Source organism: Hypanus sabinus, chromosome 9 (assembly GCF_030144855.1).
Source record: "Hypanus sabinus isolate sHypSab1 chromosome 9, sHypSab1.hap1, whole genome shotgun sequence".
Lineage (NCBI taxonomy): Eukaryota > Metazoa > Chordata > Chondrichthyes > Myliobatiformes > Dasyatidae > Hypanus > Hypanus sabinus.
The window spans coordinates 124,942,371-124,965,702 of record NC_082714.1 but is presented as its reverse complement, the minus strand read 5'-3'; the positions used below and the strand labels follow the sequence as shown (position 1 = coordinate 124,965,702).

Below are 23,332 nucleotides of genomic sequence, written 5' to 3'. Positions count from 1 at the left end.
TTCTGAGTTTTTTTTGGCTCTATTGTGAAAAAAGGAGCATGTGATTCACAAATAAAAATTCTGTGTTAGATTGATCAAAGTCCCTGGTTGCAATATTCATTTATGTGTACACGGGATTGGGGGATAAATACTTTTCCAAAACACTGCAATCACTTAAGCATAGCAACTTGAGGGGGAAAGAAAAGTTCATTTCTATTAACTTCTGGCTAAAGCCCAACCTTTTAATCTTTTGCTGCTGACTGACATGAATCAGTGGTTAAACTCATCATAAATACTACTCTGAAACTCCATGAGCATGAATAGCAGAAACAGGTCTGCACTATTTTAAGAAAAATGTTTTATGAAATTATTATTGAGATTTTTTTCTGGCTGTAAAGTTCAGTAAATACTACATGCAAAAAATATGACATTTCATCTGTTTTAGTTTATGAATGTTGTTTGCAAAGATTAGGAAAAAATACTCCACACGGGCTGGCAACAGATCGTCCATCCATGATAATCTAATTTCTCCAAAAGAAAATATGACTCACCATTTTCATAATGTGTTTCTCTACAAGAATTGGAATCTCTGGTTCATTGCTCAAATTATATTTTTCTAACATGACTGAGTTTCAGTGGGCTAGAAGAGCCAATATGAACTCTGTGCAATACTCACAAGAATTTATTTACGGAAAATGTTATAGCAGAGGGAAGTTGCCAAAATTGAGTTTAAAAATGATAATGCACAGCACAAGAACTTATTTCTAATTAAACCTGCATCAAATTCTAGCTCATACAGCCCATTTTGCACATTTGGGCCTCAGATAAGCTTAACTTAGTTTTGCCAACTTTATTAACTTCCAAAATAGCTCAAACTGACATTGAAGTCCTTTAGAGTATGCAGGCCTCTCCTTCACAAGTTCTACCAGTCTGTTGTTGCCAGTACAATCTTCTATGCGGTGGTGGGCTGGGGCAATGGGTGATGCCAGCAGGCTCAATAACCTGATTAGAAAGGCTGGCTCTGTAACAGGAGTCAAACTGAACATACTGGAAGAAGTGGTAGCACAAAGCACCCTATGGAAAATCCTGGCAATTCTGGATCACATTTCTCTCCTAATGCATGCCACCTTAGCTGAACAGAGGGACACTTTAAGACAACTACACATCAAAAGAGCACTAAATGATGTTATTCTTATCCTCTGCCTTCAGACTCTATAAGGAGTCAACCTATAGCCAGGGAAGTGATAACCTCATCCTGTTCAACTATTTGAGGTAACTTATTTTTATTCTTTCTTACTTCTCTGCTAATATTTGTATATCTGTGCACTTGTTATGCTACTGTGACACTATAATTTCTTTTGGGATCAATAAAGTATCTATTAAAACTAAACTCAATAAGAGTGTGCATACAGCAGAAACAAATTTACATTATCTTAGGATAAAGTGATTGCCGCAGTCTTTGCTTGTCAATAGAAGTTACATTAATAACCTTCTGTAATGAGTTAATGATGTGAACTTCTACTCCCTCTACAAGCTGTACTTCTGCTCCCTGATTATAGGCAGAGACTGAAGACTGCAGCACCAGCAATGAGGACCAAGAACGTATAGACAAGGGAAGCACAGGAGTGCCTACAGGACTGCTTTGAATTGGTGGACTAGGCTGTATTCAGGGATTCATCTTCAAACCTGGATGAGTATACCGATTTCATTAAAACCTGTGTGGATGAGTGTGTGTCCACAAAGACTTGCTCTACATTCCCAAACCAAAAGCAGAGGATGAACCAGGAGGTACATCATCTGCTGAAGGCTAGTCTGGCGACCCAGGCCTGTACCAGAAAACCAAGTAAGATTTGCGGAGGGCTATTTCAAGGGTGAAGAGAAAATTTTGAACGAGGTTGGAGGTGACATCGGATGAATTGCAACTCTGGCAGGGTCTGCAAAACATTACTTCCTACAAGGCGAAACCCAATAGCATGAATGGCAGCGAAGCTTCACTACCAGATGAACTCAATACCTTCTATGCATGCTTTGAAAGGGAGAACACAACTAAAGCTGTGAAGATCCCTGCTGCACCTGATGACCCTGTGATCTCTGTCTCAGAGGCTGATGTTAGGCTGTCTTTAAAGAGTGTGAACCTTCACAAGGCGGAAGGTCCCGATGGAGTACCTGGTAAGGCTCTGAAAACCTGTGTCAACCAACTTGCGGGAGTATTCAAGAACATTTTCAACCTCTCGGAAGTTCCCACTTGCTTCAAAAAGGCAACAATTATACCGGTGCCTAAGAAGAATAATGTGGGCTGCCTTAATGACTATTGCCTGATAGCACCCACATCAACAGTGAAGAAATGCTTTGAGAGGTTGGTCATGACTAGATTGAACTCCTGCCTCAGCAAGGACCTGGACCCATTGCAATTTGCCTATCGCCACAATAGGTCAATGGCAAACCCAATCTCAATGGCTCTCCACATGACTTTAGACCACGACTATAGCTCAGTATTTAATACCAACCTTCCTACAATCCTGATTGAGAAGTTGCAGAACCTGGGCCTCTGTACCTCCCTCTACAATTGGATCCTCAACTTCCTAACCAAAGACTACAGTCTGTGTGGATTGGTGATAACATATCCTCTTCGCTGATGATCAACACTGGCGCACCTCAGGGATGTGTGCTTAGCCTACTGCTCTACCCTCTGTATACACATGACTGTGTGGCAAGGCTCAGTTCAAATACCATCTATAAATTTGCTGACAATACAACCATTGCTGGTAAAATCTCAGGTGGTGACAAGAAGGCGTACAGAGGAAGTATGCCAACTAGTGGAGTGGTGTCGCAGCAACAACCTGGCACTCAAGATCAGTAAGACGGAAGAGCTGATTGTGGACTTCAGGAAGGGTAAGACAAAGGAACACATACGTATTCTCATAGACAGATCAGACGTGGAGAGAGTGAGCAGCTTCAAGTTTCTGAGTGTCAAGATCTCCGAAGATCTAACCTGGTCCCAGCATATCAATGTAGCTATAAAGAATGCAAGTTAGCGACTATACTTTATCAGGAGTCTGAAGAGATTTGGCATGTCAACAAATACACCCAAAAACTTCTATAGATGTACCGTGGAGAGCATTCTGGCAGGCTGCATCACTGTCTGGTACAGGGTTGGAGGGGGGGGGGGGGGGGGGGGACTGCTACTGCACAGGACTGAAAGAAGTCACAGAGGGTTTTAAATCTAGTCAGCTCCATCTTGGGTACCAGCCTACAAAGTACCCAGGACATCTTCAGACAGCGGTGACTCAGAAAGGCAGCATGCATAATTAAGGACTTCCAGCACCCAGGCCATGCTCTTTTCTCACTGTTACAGAGACTTGGATGGCTCAGGGGCAGGAATGGTTACTTCGAGTGCCAAACTTTAGACGTTTCAAAAAGAGCAGGGAGGGAGGCAAAAGAGGTGGGTTAGTGGCACTCTTGATCAGAGATAGTGTCACGGTTACAGAAAAGGAGGAAGACATAGAGGGATTGTCTACGGAGCCTCTGTGGGTAGAAGTTCTGAACAGGAAGGGGTCAATAGCTCTATTGGCTGTTTTTTTATGGATGACCTAATAGTAACTGGGACATCAAGGAGCAGATAGTGAGACAGATGTAATAACAACAGGGTTGTTGTGGTGGAACATTTTAATTTCTCAACTATCGATTGGTATGTCCCTACAGCGAGGGTTTCGATGGCTTGGAGTTTGTTAGGTATGTTCCAAAAAGGTTTCTTGACACAATTATGTAGATAAACCTACAAGAGGGAAATCTGTACTTGATCTGGTATTGGGAAATTAACCTGGTCAGGTGACAGGTCTCTCAGTGGGAGAACATTCTGGAGATAGTGATCACAATTTTATCTCCTTTACCATAGCACTGGAGAGGGATAGGAACAGACAAGTTAGGAAAATGTTTAATTGGAGTAAGGGGAAATATAAGGCTTTCAGGCAGGAACTTGGAAGCATAAATTCTAAACAGGTATTCTCAAGGAAACGTATGGAAGAAATGTGGCAAATGTTCAGGTGATACTTGCTTGGAGTTCTGCATAGGTACGCTCAAATGAGACAGGTAAAAAAGATGGTAGGGTACAGGAACCGTAGTGTACAAAGGCTCTTGTAAATCTAGTCCAGAAGAAGAGCTTACGAAAGGTTCAAAAAACTAGGTAATGATAGAGATCTGGAAGATTATAAGGCTAGCAGGAAGGAGCTTAAGAAAGAAATTCAGAGGACCAGAAGGGGCCATGAGAAGGCCTTGGTGGTCAGGATTAAGGAAAACCCCAAGGCATTCTACAAGTATGTGAAGAGCAAGAGGATACAATTTGGGAGAATAGGACCAATCCAGTGTGACGGTAGAACAGTGTGTCTAGAACCGGAGAAGATAGCGGAGGTACTTATGAGTACTTTGCTTTAGTATTCACTACGGAAAAGGATCTTGGTGATTGTAGGGATGACTTACAGTGGACTGAAAAGCTTGAGCATGTAGATATTAAGAAAGGGGATGTGCTGGAGCTTTTGGAGAGCATCAATTGGATAAGTGTCTGGGACCAGACGAGATGTACCCCATACTATGGGAGGCGAGGGAGGTGAGTGCTGAGCCTCGATGATCTTTGCATCATCAATGGGGATGGGAGGGGTTGCAAATGTTGTTCCATTATTCAAGAAAGGAAGTAGACATAGCCCAGAAGATTATAGACCTGTAAGACTTACTTTAGTGGTTTGTAAGTTGATGGAGAAGATCCTGCAAGGCAGGATTTATGAGGACTTGAGGAGGCATAATATGATTAGGAATAGTCAGTTCAGCATGGCTTTGTCAAGGGCAGGTCAGGCCTTACGAGCCTGATTGAATTTTTTGAAGATGTGACTAAACACATTGATGAAGGTAGAGTAATAGATGTAGTATATATTGATTTCAGCAAGGCATTTGACAAAGTACCCAATGCAAGGCTTATTGAGTAAACAAGGTGGCATGGGATCCAAGGGGTCAGTGCTTTATAGATCCAGAACTGACTTGCCCACAGAAGGCAAAGAGTGATTGAAGACAGGTCATATTCTGCACGGAGGTCGGACACCAGTGGAGTGCCTCAGAGATCTGTTCTGGGATCCCTGCTCTTCGTGATTTTTATAAATGATCTGGACACCGTGGGACACTGATAGGATATAAAAATGGGCTGAGAAGTGGCAGATGGAGTTCAACCCAGCTAAGTGTGAGATGGTTCATTTTGGTAGGTCAAATACGATGGCAGAATATAGCGTTAACGCAGTGTGGAGGATCAGAGGAATCTTCGGGTCAGAGTCCATAGGACACACAAAGCTGCTATGCAGGTTGGCTCTGTGGTTAAGAAGGCACACAGTGCACTGGCCTTCATCAATCGTGGGACTGAGTTTAGGAGCTGAGAGGTGATGCTGCAGCTCTATAGGACCCTGGTCAGACCCCACTTGGAGTACTGTGCTCAGTTCTGGTTGCCTCACTATAGGAAGGATGTAGAAATCATAGAAAGGGTGCATAGGATATTTACAGGGATGTTGCCTCAGTTGGGGAGCATGTTTTATGAGAATAGGCTGAGTGAACTAGGCCTTTTTTTCTTGGAGCGATGGAGGATGAGAGGTGACCTAATAGAGGTGTATAAGACGATGAGAGGCATTGATTGTGTGGATAGTCAGAGGCTTTATCCCAGGGCTGGAATGGCTAGCATGAGAGGGCACAGTATTAAGGTGCTTGGAAGTAGGTACAAAGGAAATGTCGGGTAAGTTTTTTTTAATGCAGAGAATGGTGAGTGTGTGGAATGGGCTGCTGGCAAAAGAGTGGAGGTGGATACAATAGGGCCTTCAAGGAGACTCCTGGACAGGTACATGGAGCTCAGAAATACAGAGAGCTATGGGCAACTCCAGATAATTTCTAAGGTAAGGACATGTTTGGCATGGCTTTGTGGGCCAAAGGGGCTGTATTGTGCTGTAGGTTTTCTATGTTTCTACCATCAGGTAGGAGGTACAGAAGGCTGAAGGCACACACTCAGCGACTCAGGGACAGCTTCTTCCCCTCCGCCATCCGATTCCTAAATTGACATTGAATCTTTGAACACTACCTCACTTTTTAAAAAAATATACATTATTTCTGTTTTTGCACAGTTTGTAATCTATTCAATATACGTAATTGATTTACTTTTTTTTCCTCTGCTAGATTATGTATTGCATTGAACTGCTGCTGCTAAGTTAACAAATTTCACATCACATGCCAGTGATAATAAACCTGATTCTGATTAAATACATTTATTACAATGTTTAAATTGTAATTTCATTCCAAACCTTTGGGGAAAAAATGGTTCAAAAACATGTGGATGTTCAATATTTCATATATTCAGATTAGACAACAATGTACTTTTGGATAATTGGACCCAAAGAATATCATTCAGGAAGGAGACTTAAAGTTAAGGACTAGTCAGGATCCTCAATGGTTCCATCACGTGAAAGGCCAGTGTGATTTACTCCAGCTTCTTTTGCTGATTTTTGTGAATAAAGCTTTTCTTTGTAAGGTCATGATTTCATTATCAATATATAAATATCTTACCTTCCAACGAGGTATGCAATCCCTTGGCTTCCAATGACCACCAATCTGCATGTAAGGATCCTTACTGAAGAATCCCTGGATTTCCTCCAATGAAATTTCAGTCATGTTTACATTGATTGGGCCCTCTGTGTGGGAACATCAAAAACAACAATATCAAAAGAAGATTAATTGTTCTTGACCCCAGGGCATCAATGGGCCAACCATCTGCAACAAAGTTCGTAGCCTTTCCTCTGCCAATCACTTAAGAGGTACAGTTCAGTGACAACCCCACAAACTATAAGATTCATTTCCAACTCCACCCAAAATGAGGAATTTTGTGCTTAGCAACAATCTGCTTTGCATTTCCTAAAACATGAAAAGCTGCAGGCAATATTTGTGGTACATAAAAGATATGAAATAACAACTTTGATTAAAAGAGAACAGCATAGCATTTCCATTCTATGCCATGACCACCCTGTTAACAAATGAGGGATCTCTAATGAGAACCTGAGTTAAGGACTCAGCCAAAGTAAAATAGTTACAAACCCATTAAAGCTCACCACTTATAAAATTCAACTTGGGTAGTGATCGAGAATGTGGGAAATCTTGGCTTCGTGTGCACACGTAACAAAACCCAAGCAGCTCAACACTAACACTGGGTGGCAGCCCACTTGATTCCTGCCTTTGGCTTCAGTTGATGCTTTGTTGGCATATGGTTGCTGCAATATTTATCCAGAAATCATCAGAACAACACATCACTGATATCTCCTGACCTTAAGGCCCTTGCTATCAGTAAAGGGTAAGGGAGAAAGCCCAAGTAAGCTTTCTCTCATACAGTACAGATTTTGCCATTAAATCACTATGAAAAAAATTTGCAAAATTACTGCATTATCCTCAACAAGACATACCATCAACATCTTGGGAGATTTAAACTAAAGCCTTATTTGGAACTAGGCATTTTACAGTTGGCAACACACCTCTCGACTCCCCAAGTCTTTCAGCATCTACCATGCATACTAGGAGTGCAACAGATTATTTTCCAATTACCTGGTTGTGTGCAGCTTCGAGAGGAACAACACTATCCAGGACAAAGAAGCCTGTATGATTAACAGCACACCCATCACTTTCAACACCCACTCGCTCCATCAACTGTATTCAGTGCATTCATTGATATCTTCCATTTTATTTTAAAAGAGAGAAAGCACAGTAACAGGTCCGTCAAGGCCAACAAACCTGTACAGCCCAATTACAGTAATGTTTCCAATTTACCTGCTAATCGTAGAAAGTTAATTGAAAACTGGAGTACCCTGAGGAAACCCACATGGTCAAGGCGAGAATGTACAAACTCATTTTAGACAATGGCAAAATTAAACCCAGGTCACTGGCGCTGCAATTAACTTAGCAGAACCACTAATGTGGCACCCTATAAACTTGTGACCAACAGCTCTTTCAAGATCATAGGTCTAAATGTTTGGGAAACAAAGGAGAGCCAGTAGGGTATTTACAGAATTTTTAAAAGATATTTAAGATATCACATAATAGATCGAAATACAGAAGATAAAATGAGTAAACTGAATTACTTTTAAGTGTTAGTTTGTAACCAGTGAGATATCTTACGGTACGTTCATGACCATTTACAATCAACATGAATAATTTAAACCATCTGCATCCAAGCTCACTGACAATACAACGCATTATGAGACCATGAGGAGTGAGATAAGATGCACAATGATACAAATGGGATCAGCTGATTTCAGATCAAAGTAATGTGGGCGAACTGAAGGTTAATCACCAGTGCTAAGAAAAATCTGAAGCAGCATTTTTTGAGATGGAAACTATTAAATATTTGTGTACTTTCAGAATAAAATCATAGAAAACTAGTATGCAGAAATCATGCCTTCCAACTTGGCTTCATCTGCTTCAACACCTCATCTACACAATGATTCAAGTACTGCACCCACACTCACCCCCAAGCCATTTGAAGTAGATATGTGGGAACATTTGTATATGCTACTCAGTTTAGAATTTCCTAGTATCTTGGGACAGATCTTGATTAAAAAGCCACAGCATGAAGTTGCTTGAAACCACCAAAGCCACAAGGATAGATCTCTCCCTGCAGTGCTGATTAAACACAAAATACAATGCCGTGTAATGAAAGCTCAGAATACCTCGAAGAGAACCATATGTACTTATTGCAAACACAAGAAATGCTCAAAACCCTGAGCCACACACACAAAATGCTGGAGGAAATCAGGTCAGACAGCTTTTAGGAAAATGAATCAACAGTTGATGTTTCAGTCAGAGACCCTTTTCGGGACTGGAAGGGAAGGGGGCAGACTATTCCAGTGGAAGACCAGAATAAAGAGGTGGGGAGAGGGGAAGGAGGACCAGTTAGAAGGTGATATGTGAAGCCAGGTGGGTGGGAAAGGTAAAGGGCTGGAGAGGAAGGAATCTGATAGGAGAGAGTGGAACATGGGAGGAAGGGAACAAGGAGGGGCACCAGGGAAAGGTGATAGTCCAGTAAGGAAATGAAGCACAAGGCCAGAGTGGAGCCTCATTGTGGCAAAAGAGGAGCTCATGGAAGTTAATTGTTAGCCACCTGGAAATTCCACTTTTGGCAAATGGCGCGGAGGTGCGTGATATGGTCACCCAATTTTTGTCGGGTTTCACTCATGTAAAGGAGGCCACATCGGAAGCACTGGATACACTAGATGAACCCAGCAGATTCACAGGTGAATTGTTGCTTCACCTAGAAGACTGTTTGCAGCCAGGAATGGAGATTAAAGAGGTGATGAATGGGCAGGAGTAGCATTTCTGTCGTTTGTGGGTAAATGCGTCAGGAGGGAGATCAGTGTGGAGGGACAAATGGAGAAAGGAATCTTGGGGTTGGGGCAATCCCTATGGAAAGCAGAGGGTGGAGTGGAAGGTAAAGATGTGTTTGGTGGTAGCATCCCATTGAAGATATTGAAAATTGCAGAGAATGATGTGTTGGATGTGGAGACTCATGAGGTTGCAGGTGAAGACAAGAATTCCATCCCTGTTAAGGCAGTGGGAAGATGGGGTAAGCACAGATGTCGGGGAAATTGAGGAGATATGGGTGAGGGCAGCATCAATGGTGGAGAAAGGGAAACCCTGTTCTGTGAAGGAGGAGGACGTCTCTGATGCTCTGGAAGGGAAAGCTTTATCCTGGGGACAGATGTGACAAAGACAAAGGAATTTGTTATAGGAGACAGGGTGAGAAAATGTATAGTCAAGATAGCATGGAAATCAGTCAGCTTATAAAAGATGCCAGTTGTTTTACATTTACATTTAAATGTAAATTTACATTTACAGATGTTTTACATTTCCAGGCAAAGTTGACGAAATTGACAAGCTTAGCAAGGGTGCATGAGGCAACACCAATTCAATTATCAATACAGCACAGGGAGAGTTGGGGAGCATTACTGTTGAAGGCTTGGAATAAGAACTTTTCTACGTAGTCAACAAAATAGTGGACATAGATAGGGCCCATACGGGTACCAATGCTTACCCCCAAATCTGTAGAAAGTGGAAGGAGACAAGGAAGAAATTGTTGAGGGTGAGGACCAGTTCTGCCAAATGGAGAAGGGTGGTGATGGAGGGGAACTGGTTGGGTCTTTTACTGAGGAAAGAAGCTGAGTTTTAAGGCCTTCTTAATGGTTGAATAGAAGTGCACAGTGACTGGACATCCATGGTGAAGATGAGGTGTCAGGGACAGGGACTTGAAAGTTGTTGAGACTGAAAGCATGTGAAGAGTGACAGCTGTAGGTGGGAAGGGACTGAACCAAGGGGGATAAAATGGGGTTGCGGTATAGTCTCTGGACACGTGTTCAGTTAGGGATGAGCATGCAGTGAAAGTGGACTTATCCAGATGGTCAGGGCTGTGGATTTTGGTTAGGAGGTAGAGGCAAGCAGTGTGGGGCAAGGGAACAATGAGCTTGGTGGCAGTGAATGAGAGTTTGCTAGAATTGATGAGGTTAGTGATGGTATTGGATTGGGCTCCTTTACAAGGGGCAAGTTAGAGGAGGTGTCTGAGGGCTGCCTCCTGGCCTCAGCAAGGTGGAGGTCTGTCCGCCACACTACAACAGCATCCTCCTCATCTGTGGGTTTGATGGCAAGGTTAGGATTGACGTGGAGAGAATGGGCAATGCATTCAGTAGGGGTAAGGTTCGAGCAAGAGTGAGGAATGCTGAAGTTGAGTGGGTGGATGTCTCATTGACAAGAAGAGCTGGAAAGTTCTAGATCAGGCAGAAGCATTTGTAGAGGAGGAGCACTGGAGATTAGAGGGGGTCATCAGTGTAGGGTGAGGAATCCCTGCCCAAGAAGCTGGCTTGGAGATAGGCAACAGAAAAAGAGCTCATAATCATGGCAGGCTCCCAATTCACTGAGGTGCAGTCGAAGGGGACAAAGAGAAGGCTGTCGTTGAGGAAAGAATGTTCTCCTTTGGGAGGGGAAGATCAGAAGGACTAGTAAAGACATGGCCAAGATTAGAGCAGGGATCAGAGAGGGGAGGAGAGTGGGTGGTATCAGAGGAAAGGAAAAGGTTGGGGTATTCAGGGAAGTTAGGAAGGGAGGATTATGGAGGCTCTGAGAACCCAAGAGGTGACAGGGGAGCCTGAATGTACCCGGGTGCAGAGTGGTCCTAGGTAAAGAGAAGCCCAGGAGTGCAGCGGCAGATATATTCATGATTTTCATTTCACAGGTTACCCAAGCAGTGGGGAAAACAATGGTTAAGTTCCTGGCTTAGTATTATATCTAATATAAAGATTGATTTGCATATTCTGTATCTTCTTAATTCATTCTAGAATGATGGAAAATTTAAATGAATGAAAAATCTAGCTCAAATATCAAACAAAAAAAGTACTTTAGGTCTCCCTGAATAATACTTCAATAGATTTACAGAAACTTGACCTAAGATATACTCACTCATAGAAGGAAGTCTTTCAGGACATGCAAGATTTGCATGATAGGTAAAGCCTTCGGGAAGAAATGCTGTGGTTTGCAAATATGTTTCACTATGATTTAAATTATCTGGATAGTCTGAAAAGGAAATGAGAACATTTTAGCAAATGCATCGCAAGAAAGGTTGTCACACATACATGCCATTCTGACATTTTAAAATTCCAGCTTTTTAAATTTTTGCAACCAATGATGTTAATTAAAATAAAAATATGCCTCTTTCCTTAAGAAAATGTTGCAGTAGTAAAAAAGGGACATCACAAGGAGATTAAAGAAAGGCAAGCTATTGAGTGGCCAAACAGTGGAAACTGAAGTTAAAACTCAGGAAACACAAAATCAATCAATTTAGATTCAAGTATATGTATGGGAACCTGGAGATCAGTGTGGAAATGAGATGCGTGTTCATTTACAAATTACCTAAAACCACACGACATAAAGCAACCAAGGTTTACAATTCGAGAGGGTGGAAATTTACTTAATTTGTACAGAGCATTTATTAAACCCTGACCTAGTTTGGACACCACACCAAGTGACTAAATTGGAGATTCTGCAGGCCCCTTTCATGACCTTGGCTTCTATTTCGTTGGGTGAAAATCTAAGCACAGGAGAGTGTTTAACATGAATAAAGAGATCAACAGGTAAAGTAAATATAATCCTTTTCCTTTTCTAACAGAATCCAGAGTACAATCATAAAGTTTGAGGCAGGGTATTCAGGAGTGCAACTGGGAAGCAGTTTATATACTTGCTCTACCAGAAATCTGGTCGAGTACTCCAACTAATATCAGCTATTGGTTTCAACACATATCATACATATTTTTAGCATTTTTATAAAAGATATGGATCAAGGCCTGGTAAACTGATTTGAGACATGGATAATCTGTGACACAACTGAACCGTCATCTCTATTCATGGGACTGAAAGGTCAAAGCCAATCTTTTTGTTCCTTATCTATTTTGTTAAGCACAAGTGCCAGTCAGGATTCAAATCCGCAAGAAGTTAGTAAAGCTTTGGTTTATCATTCCCATAAACAACCTTGGACAAAAAGGCCAATTGCTTTTATAACTTCTAATCTACTCAAACGATTTGATAAGCCTGCTCCTATTTCTGACCAAAGTTCCCCTTTGTAGCATTCAACAATACAAAAGAAATTCAATGAAAGATAACAAGTGATCAGATTCAGATTGGACAATTCAATATACACTTTAAACCAAAATGATTACAAATAACTATGGAATAAAAGAATGTATTAAATTCTACAGGTTGGTACAAAAATATCTCAAACACAACATATTGAGGAGAAACCTACTTTTAAAATAATGACTCAATGAATTAGATTTTTCATAACCAGGGAACTTCAAATAATCCCCTGTTGACCACTGATAGCTGGGAGGCTGATCCTTATTATTTTGGCCATAGCATCACTGTCAAAGATGATCTTTCAACCAAACAAAAATTATTTCCATTATACTATCTAATTCCTCTGCAACCTGAACCATTTTTGCTGCTAAAACTCTTGCCATCTTGCATTCAGGTTCACTCCTGGACTGGTTCTTATGCTACCCTATATAAACTGTACATTATACAAGATATCCCAAGTGCTAAATTGCACAGAGAAAGGATTCTTCCACATTGCTTGCACCCCTGACAGTATGTGGCTAGGGCAATAAGTGCATTTTAAAATTTGGAGGTAGGCTTTATGCCAACCATTTTAAATCTCCTGAGGCTCAAAGTATTCAGGGTATCTTGAATGTAACTTATAGTTCGTGTTAATTGTCACTGCTTAGGACACACATTTTAGAATGTCTTCTCTTCATATAATTTTCTCCTCTTCTTTGATAATTCCCTGAAAATCTGTCACTTCACGTTCTAGTATTGCAATCGGTAACTTGGTAACATTTACAATCCTCCTATGAAGCGGTTGAGGATGTTTTAGCATGTAAGAGGCTAAATGAAATACAAAATAATTTTTTCAGTTGATGCAAGTATATAATTGTGATATGAAATTGCCCAGTACAAAAGGTTAAAAACAACTTCTACATTGCTGCAAAAAAAAATAGAATATAAGCTATAATTAAACCCCAGGCAGATACATTTGTTGGCACGCTCATTTGTACATATTTACTCTATCATTGTGTTGAATATCTTCAGAGTTATGTTGCTGATGTATTATGACCTCATTCCATACAAAAAGAGCAACTGTTCATCTTGGCTACTTAAATTTCTAAGACATAAATGTTATTTTTGGATACTTAGGATAACAAGGCAGTGAATAAAGGCAATTGCTTTCATAGGCTGAGGCATTAAGATTAAGGGTTAGGACATTGTGTCACAGCTGAATAAATAATTTGTCAGAATCTACTTGGAGTACAGTACATGTAGTTCTGATCACCATGCCAGGGGAAGGATATGGTATCAGTAGAGATCAGGAGGAAGAAATTCACCTGGATGTTGCCTGGATTGGAAGGCTAAAGCTATAAGAAACGATTGATCTCACTGGAATGTGGAAGACCAAGAAGTAACCACATAGCAGGCTGTTAAATTATAGAAGGGGTAGATAATCAGAGTCCTTTTTCCAGAGCAAAGGTGACAGGTTTAAGGTGAAACAGGAGCGATTTGAAGGGCATCTGAGGGGAACGGTTATCTGGAATAAGCTACCAGAGGTGGTGGTAAAGGCAAATACAAATGCAATATTCGAAAGTCATTTAGATAGATTCATGAAAAAGCAAAAAAGGAAACAGTTATAATGGAACAAACAGGATTAGCATATATCAGTATGACAGGTGGCCTGGCTGCGTTGGGCTGTAAGAGTTTGTTTTTATCTTATACGATTCTATGATGCTTTGTTTCATGAATATCAGGTTTACTAAACTTAGATGCAATTTAGTAAAAGCAAATACAAAGTGTCTGAATGGTAAATCATGTCAAAGAATTGGAGGGATTCTAAGAAGAAGATTCAAGCGTTAGAAAGTGCCAAAATATACAATGGGGTATATATCAGTTTTAGATATGGAAAAGTGGCAAATGGAGTTTAATCCAATAGCTCTTTGGGAGATAAAATGTGAAGGAAAAGTACAGAGTTAACATCAGGATCCTTAACAGTAGAGAAGAATTTTGGGAGCCCAAGTCCATAGCTCCCCGAAAGTGGCTGCACAGTTGACAGCGTGGTGAAGAAGGCATACAATATGCCTGCCTTTTTCAGTTTAGACTTAAAATTCAGTATCCAATAACATATCCGGTAGGTTAACTGGTCATTGTAAACTGTCCTGTGAATGGGTTAAGGTTAATCAGGATTGTAGGGTTGCTGGGGTTGCCTGGCTTGAAGGATCAGAAAGGCCTACTCCGCACTGTATCACAAAATAAATCAAATGAAAATAAAAGGGGTCTATCTGTAAATTGCTGGGATTAGAGGGCATGTGTTAGAAGGAAAGGTTGGACAAAACTTATGTTTTTCTTCTGAGTGGCAGAGGCTGAGGGGAGATGACAAAATGTTATAAAGTTGTGAGGTATAGAATAGACAGACCCCGTGAGTCAAAATGCCATATACTAGAGGGAACACATTTAAGGTGAGAAATGGGAAATGGGAAATGATATTATATGGAGGAAGGCAATGGCAGGTTTCTGGATAATGGAAAAAGAAATGGCGAATGTAGTGGTGTTTAAAGGGCTTGCATACAGACAGAGTGATGAAATGCTTTGAGAGGTTGGTCATGACTAGACTAAACTCCTGCCTCAGCAGGTACCCGGACCCATTGCTATTCGCCCATCGCCACAATAGGTCAACGGCAGATGCAACCTCAATGGCTCTTCACACGGCCTTGGACTGCCTAGACAATCACCTGGACAATACAAATACCTATGTCAGGATGTTGTTCATCGACTACAGCTCAGCATTTAATACCAGCATTCCCACAATCCTGATTGAGAAGTTGCAGAACCTGGGCCTCTGTACCTCCCCCTGCAATTAAATCCTTGACATCCTAATCAGAAGACCACAATCTGTGCAGATTAGGGATAACATCTCCTCCTCACTGACAATCAACACTGGTACACCTCAGGGTGTGTGCTTAGCCCACTGCTCTACTCTCTCTATATCCAGGACTGTGTGGCTAGGCATAGCTCAAATACCATCTATAAGTTTGCTGATGATACATACAACATTGTTGATAGAATCTCAGATAGAGACAAGAGGGCGTACAGGAGCAAGATATACCAACTAGTGGAGTGGTGTTGCAGCAACAACCTAGCATTCAATGACAGTATGGCAAGAGCTAATTGTGGACTATAGACTATACTTCAGTAGGAGTTTGAAGAGATTTGGCATGTCAACAAATACACTCAAAAACTTTTACAGATGTACCAAGGAGAACATTCTGACAGGCTCATCACTGTCTGGTATGGGGAGGTGGGGAGTTGAGGGGGGGGGGGGGGGGGGGCTACTTCACAGAACTGGAAGAAGCTGCAGAGGGTTCTAAATTTAGACAGCTACATCTTGGGTACTAGCCTACAAAGTACCCAGGACATCTTCAAGGAGCAGTATCTCAGAAAGGCAATGTCCATTACTGACGACCTTTGGCACCCAGGGCATGCCCTTTTCTCACTGTTACCATCAGGCAGGAGGTACAGAAGTCTGAAGGCACACACTCAGCGATTCAGGAACAGCTTCTTCCCCTCTGCCATCCGATTCCTAAACAGACATTGAAGCTGTGATCACTACCTCACCTGTTTTATATTATTTCTGGTTTTTTTTGCACGTTTTAAATCTATTCAATATATGTATACTTAATTGATTTACTTATTTATTTATAATTATTTTTTCTTCTTCTATATTCTGTATTGCATTGAATTGCTGCTGCTAAGTTAACAAATTCAATGACACATGCAGGTGATAATAAACCTGATTCGGATTTTTGGTATCTATGAAATTTGCTTATCTAAGAGCTTGAAAAAAAGCATTAAGAGATATTGTAGGTGCAAGTCCTTTAAGAGATGGGCACTCTTAGTGTTTTGTAAAGATTGTAAGAAATACGAGAAAACTTTAGGTTTAAAAGCTTTGAGAGAAAGGAAAGTAACAACAAGAAATTACATTGAATAACAGTGGCTTTGGGCGGGGGGGGGGGGGGGGGGGATTGTCACAGGAGTACCTCTAGATGTATCCATGGACCAGGTTAAAAATAATTTAGTTGGGGGAAAAGTTGTTGATGCCAAATATTTAAAAGGATTTCATGGTGGAGTAAAAGCAGGCAGACTATTGGTGTTAATTAATTTGTTGGGGGAAAAGAGTTGCTGGATCGGGTTAGTTTAGGTCACGAGTTACATGATTTGAATTTATGTGCCACCCCCTCAGATGTTTGCAGTGCCACAAGTTTGGTCATGTGCCAGCTGTGCGTAGGGGTAAAAAAAACGGTGTTGTAGATGTTCTGGAGAACATGATTATAGTAATTGTAGAGAAGGTATTAAGCCAAAATGTTGCAATTGTGGAAAGACTTAACTCGAGAAGTTATTAATGATTCTTTCCAAGTAGCAGTAATTAACATTCAGACTTCAAAGAAGGGTTCTTAATGCAATGCACACAAAATGCTGGAGGAACTCAGCAGGCCAGGCAGCAACTATGGAAAACAGTACAATCAATGTTTTGGGCTAAAACCCTTCAGCAAGACTTGAGGGGAAAAAATGAGGAGGGGGAGGGGAGAGATAAACACAAGGTGATAGATGAAACTAGGAGGGGCAGAGAAGAAGTAAAGATTGGGAAGTTGATTGATGACAGGGCTGGAGAAGGGGGAGTCTGATAGGAGAGGACAGAAGGCCATGGAAGAAAGAAAAGGGGGGGGGGGGGAGGAGCACCAGAGAGAAGTGATGGGCATGCAAAGAGATAAGGTGAGAGGGAAAAGGATGTGGAATGGTGAAAGGGGTGAGGAGGGAATTACCAGAAGTTCGAGAAATCGATGATCATGCCATCAGTATGAAGGCTAGCTACCCAGATGGAATACAAGGTGTTCTTCCTCCAACCTGAATGTGGCTTCATTGTGACAGGAGAGCAGGCCATGGATTCAACACATCGGAATGGGAATGGGAAGTGGAATTAAAATGGCTGGCCACTGGGAGATCCTGCTTCTTTTGGTAGAAATTCTGGCTTCTTCCGCCAGAAGAAGCAGAATCTCCCAGTGGCCAGCCATTCTAATTCCACTTCCTATTCCAATATGTCAGTCCATGGCCTCCTCTATTATTGCGATGGGGCCAACGCAGGTTGTTGTGGGGGCGGGGGGGGGGGGTGTGTGTTTGTTTCTTATTTTGGGGGGGGAGTTCCTAAGGTTGTCATAGCTAGGGGTGGTAGTGGAGATAAGCTCCCACTAACTTTAAAGTGCTCCAAATGCTGTTTAACTCTATTAGCCTCTGACAACCAAGTCCAACTCTCGGCCTTCACGCTTGGCTTAGCTACTAGGCCCAGCAGAACTGTTTCTACTGACAAGAGAAGGTGCAAAGGTGGACCACTGGCGCCTCAAAACCAGTTGCTTTGGGCAGGTGGGGCTCGTCAGCTTTGGATGGCAGCCCGCCTAGGAGAAGGAAACTCTTGTTTTAAACCTCTGCTGCCTTGTGGCCATACCCACCATGGGAAAGGATTTGGGAGAAAACCCCAAGGAAGAAATCTGGAGTCGGGGTCCCTAAGGCAGTTTGATGTTCTTTACAACTTCACTCTGGCAACCTCTGCAACAACACTGGTGCCAAGCTGTATTGGCGGTTGCCCTTCCCTTGGACTACATCAGTGACGTGGAGAGGGGGAACCCACTGCATGGGCAACAGCCAGTTCTTCAAATCTTCCCGCCCAGGCCTGTGCCCTGGAGAGGACACAGTCCACCAGAGGTGCAAATCCATGATCCCCTGGGATTGACAGCTGCCTACTGAAGGGGGCAGTGGAAAATTGCACTTAATCAGGGACAATATTACAGCTGCACTCAGACAGGGCATAATAGAGGGCTCACCTACAAAATCTATGTATATAGATAGAAATGAAATAAAAGGATGCAATCACTATTGGATTTTCCTACAGGACCCTCAAAAGCCACTGGGATATTGAGGAACAGATATGCAAGCAGATTGGGGAAAGATGTAAATCAACGAGGTTGCTGTCATGGTGACTTCAACTTCTCGAATATAAGGAACTTAGATAGGGCAGAATTTGTTACCTGCATCAAGGAGGGTTTCAGAAATCAATATGTGGATGTACAATAACAGAGGGCCCAACTGGACCTAGCTGACAATGAATCTGACCAATTTCAGTGGAAAACAGTCAGGGAACAGTGATCACAACTCCTTAGGTTTTCAGATAGCTATAGGTAAGTACAAGTACAGACCTTGTGGAAGAGTATTCTAATGGAGCACTAGTATAAAATTACATGAGTATTAGGCAGGAACTAGGGAGAGTTAATTGGGAAGAGCTATTTTTGAGCCAGACCACATCTGAAATGTGGAAGGGTGTTTTAAGACCAATGGTAATGGAACTTCAGATGTTGAGATGGTGTATTTAGTCAAGAATAAAAAGCAAATGTGTGGAAGGTTTAGCTAAAATCAGAGCATTTAAGGACTATAAAGAAGCCAGAAAAGAACTCAAGACAGGAACAAGAAAACCAGGAGGCGCAATGAAAAATCCTTTGCAAGTAGGATTAAAGAAAATCTTACATACATCTAAAGCAGGAAGACTATTAGAGAGATGATAGAACCACTTAAGGATAAAAGAAGAAAATCTGCTTGAAGGTGGAGGATGTGGATGAGGTCCCAATTGAGTACTTTGTATCTATACTTACTAAGGTGTAGAAAATGGAGGACAAGGGAGATCAGTGTGGAGCATGCTAATTTGCTAGGGCATTTCACAATAAAGGAGGAAGCGTTAGGTCTCAAAGAACAGTCAGTCCCCATGGCCTGATGTGAAATACCCCAGGTTATTGAGAGAGGGAAGAGACAAGATTGCTGTGGCCTTGACCAATACCTTTATGTCCGGTCCAACCACAGGCAAGATCCTGAAGAAATGTTGAGTGCTAACGATGATCCAATACTCAAGAAGAAAAATAGGGACAATCGTGGAAACTACAGAATGAGTCTTACAGCAGTGGTAAGGAAGTTACAAGAGATGATTCTTCAGGTAAGAGTTATGAGCTTTTGGAAATCCATTCCTTAATTAGGTACAGACACAGTTTTGTGCAGGGCATGATATGGTTACTAAAAGGATTTGAGTTTTTGAGCCGAGAACAGTGACTGATGAAAGAGCTACAGATGTTGTCTACATGGATTTTATTAAGACATTTGATAATGTAAGGCTTATCCAGAAGATTAAGATGAATGGGATCCATAGTGAATTGGTTGTCTGGGTTTAAAAATGCTTTGCCTATAGGAGGCTGAGGTTAGTGGTCAATGGGACTTAATGTGGTTGAAGGTCTCTAAGTAGTAGTGTTCTGCAGGGGTCCATTCTGGGACCTCTGCTGTTTGTGATAATATATAAATGATGAAAATATAGATGGGTGGGTTAGTAAAATTAACGAAGATTGGTGGTACTGTGAACACTGTAAAAGACTGGCATATCTGTAACTGACCATAAGGGCAGAGGAATGCAGATGGAGTTTAACTTGGCCAAATGTGGATGTTACTTTTTAGGAGATCAAATATAAAGAGACAGGATCCTTAAAGGAATTGTTAATGGCAGGATTCTTAAAGGGATTTTGGGGTCTAATGTCATAGCTCCCTGAAGTGGCTACACATGTAGATAGGGTAGTAAAGAAAGTATATAGCATGTTTGCTTTTATTAGTCGAGGAACTGAGTTCAAAAGTTGGGAAGATGTATTGTAGTTTTGTAAAATTCTAGTTAGGCCTCACCTGGAGTAGGGCATTCACAATTGGTTACCAAATTATAAGAATGATGACAAGGCTTTGGAGAGGGTACAGATGAGATTTATCAGGATGTTACCTGGATTAGAGAGCATGTGCTCTCTAATTAGAGATTAGAGAAGATGTTGGACAGATTTGTTTTTTTTTCCCCCTGCAGTAGAAGAGGTTGAGGTGAGTCCTGCTAGAGGTTTATAAGATGAAAAGCAAAGATGGAGTAGACAGCCAGTGTCTTGTTTCCCAAGGCTGAAATTTCTAATACCAGAGGGCATGCCTTTAAAGTAAATGTGCAGGGCAAAAAGTTTTATGATAATAAAATGAATGAACATAAGTTTTATGTCATTTAAAAAAAATTGGACAGGTATATGGACAGGAAAGGAATGGAGGGTTATGGGCTGAGTGCAGGTAGGTGGGACGAGGTAAGAGTAAGCATTCAGCATGGACTAGAAGGGCTGAGATGGCCTGTTTTCCGTGCTGTAATTGTTATACGGTTATAAACACTGTCTGGAGTAAAGTGGAGGCAAGTATGTTAAAAGCATTTAAGAAGATCTTAGGCACATTAATTTGTAGGAAATGAAAGGATATGGACCTTGTGTAAGCAGAAGGTATTAGTTTAGTTGGACATTTGATTATTTAGTTTTGCACACTGTTGTGGCTCAAAGGCCTGTCCTGATGCTGCTGTCTTGTTAATTGTTACTTAACCAGCAGATTTTAGGCAGTGGAAGAATCCAACAAAAAAGTATAATATGAATACAAAACAATTTGCAATGAAACAACAAAATTCAAGAGGGAAATGCAAAATTTCAGATTTCCATTTTCTTGAATAGGAGCCACAGTTAAAAACTAACAGAGGAGCAAGCGAATGAACCATGTGATGTACTAAAAAGACAACCACAAATGGACTGAGATAAGCATTGGAATGTGTGAGATAGTTGGTGGGAAATGCCGGAAGAACCTTTGAAAAGTGAATGATGTCATCATCTAATATTCAGAACTGTAATTTTCACAATTCCTTATGCAATGTGCACTCAATCCCAAGCTCTTTCTCAAGAGGATATTATCAGGTAGAGGACAAGATTCAAGGATTCAAAGATTCATGCCTCTTTGAAGGAATGCAACAATTTCATCTGGCCCAGGCCCATTCAACTAGGCAGGACTATTTGGGAAGGTAAAAGAATATTTACACCAGACATTGCAGATACAGAAAGACCCTGTATAATGGGAACTGTGCTATCTCAAACTTCAAGCAGCGTATATACTGTACTTGCCTTGGACAACTGGTGGTCAAGTTATTGTGTATATTTAAGGTGGAAATTGTAGGCTCTTGATTAGCAAGGGTGTCAAAAGATTATGGAGAGAATTCAGGAGAATAGAGTTAAAAGGGAGAGATACATCAGACACGATTGAATAGTGGAGCAGAGTCTAAGGGCTGAATGGCATAATTCTGTTCCTATGTCTTGTGGTCTTAGTATTAGAAAACTGCGTTCAAATATAGAACCATCTACAGTGTCCTTAGAGGACAATTCTCCCACTACAATTCCCACCCTCATAGCCTACTAAAGTGAAAAGGAAAATATAACAGAAAGCAAAACATCATCCAGAAGGTTAGTGTGGGGGAGTACAGAATATAGGAGATGGCGTTATTCATGAAGAGAATTGCGAAGAGCGAAGACAGTCATATTTATGGATGACACTCAATATAAAGCTAAGAACTTTCAAATAAGCCAAAACCTGAGATGACAGCAAGGAAGTACAGACGTAAGTGCTTATTGAAGGTTCAGGGTAAGGATCTAAGAATGTAGAGCACACAAGGGTTTAAAAATAAAGGCAAGAATTATGGCAGAAGGTTAAATGGGGGAAGTGAAAATAGACAGGTAAAAAGTGGAAACAGTGCCAAGGTCTGGAACACAACTGGACACAGAAATGCATTCTACCTGATAGCATTTGTATGTAAATTCAAGAAACTGCAAAGGTAAGAATATAAGAAAATATACATGTAGAAATATTCTACACAAGTATCTAATATTATATGTTAAACCAATGGCCACTGCACTTGCAGAATACATGTATTCATGTAATAGATGTTACCATGGCAACTGTATAAATACCTGTACCATTAAAACTGTTGTTCATCTTGGCATATGTACCACGAACCACTTGCTCATACATTTGGGATCCCATTGTTTTCACGCTCTCTCTAATCATGATGCCTTGGGCTTGCACCATAAATAGATAAGTATTTACTGAAAAAGAAAAAGGAATCATGAAAAACGGCTCCAGTTTGCAGAAGTCTAATTACTGTGATTAGCAAGTACCTTTAGTAATATCCTAGATCTTTAGATTAATCAAATAAATCAGAAAATGCAAACACTAATGTAAATTTAAATTTTAAAAAAATTCAGATATTACAGATTCAAAATTCAAATCTCACATTCCTGGTCTCAGATTGATGAATTGCATCGAATGGGAATATCTCCACTTTACCAAACAAATTTCATGTTCTAATTGCATGATGGTAAAGGAGACCACCAGGAACTGCTAAGCAGAGATACAGAAAAGTAGCTCAAGAGGCTCGAGATACAGTAAAATTACTACACAATTCTGCTAAAAAAAACAATGATATATCTGACCACTTTCAGACTTCCCATCTGTTGTCATTTGGTGAAGAGATCAATAGAAGACTGATTAAAAGATCATAACAGATCAGAACTGGCAGCGAGGCTCAAAGGTTCTCTTTTACTACACTTAACAGTTCACACTGCAAGCCTAAAATAAGTCCTTCTCCAAGTAGCTGATAGACTCCAATGTTACAATGTAATTATGCTTGTTGATAAAAACATCTCGTGTTTTCTCGGTGTATATAAGAAATAAACTCTCTTGGGCTTCCAACCAGGTATATGTAAGGATCATAACCAATGTTTCGATGACAAACTCTGCATCT

The 23,332-nt window shown here is 41.1% G+C and overlaps 1 protein-coding gene across 2 annotated transcripts in view; it reads right to left on the bottom strand.

The window, feature by feature from the left end:
- Positions 1–23,332, bottom strand: part of LOC132399781 (beta-1,4-galactosyltransferase 5-like) — a 79,130-nt gene that overhangs the window by 16,872 nt on the left and 38,926 nt on the right. Inside the window, exons 2-4 of one of the 2 annotated variants that reach the window (XM_059980516.1) lie at positions 22,500–22,634; positions 11,488–11,601; positions 6,565–6,689 (exon numbers count right to left, since the gene is read on the bottom strand). In XM_059980516.1, coding sequence (XP_059836499.1) covers positions 6,565–6,689; positions 11,488–11,601; positions 22,500–22,634 — 374 coding nt within the window. The remainder of the gene's footprint in view (positions 1–6,564; positions 6,690–11,487; positions 11,602–22,499; positions 22,635–23,332) is intronic. The other variant, XM_059980517.1, reaches the window with a different exon arrangement.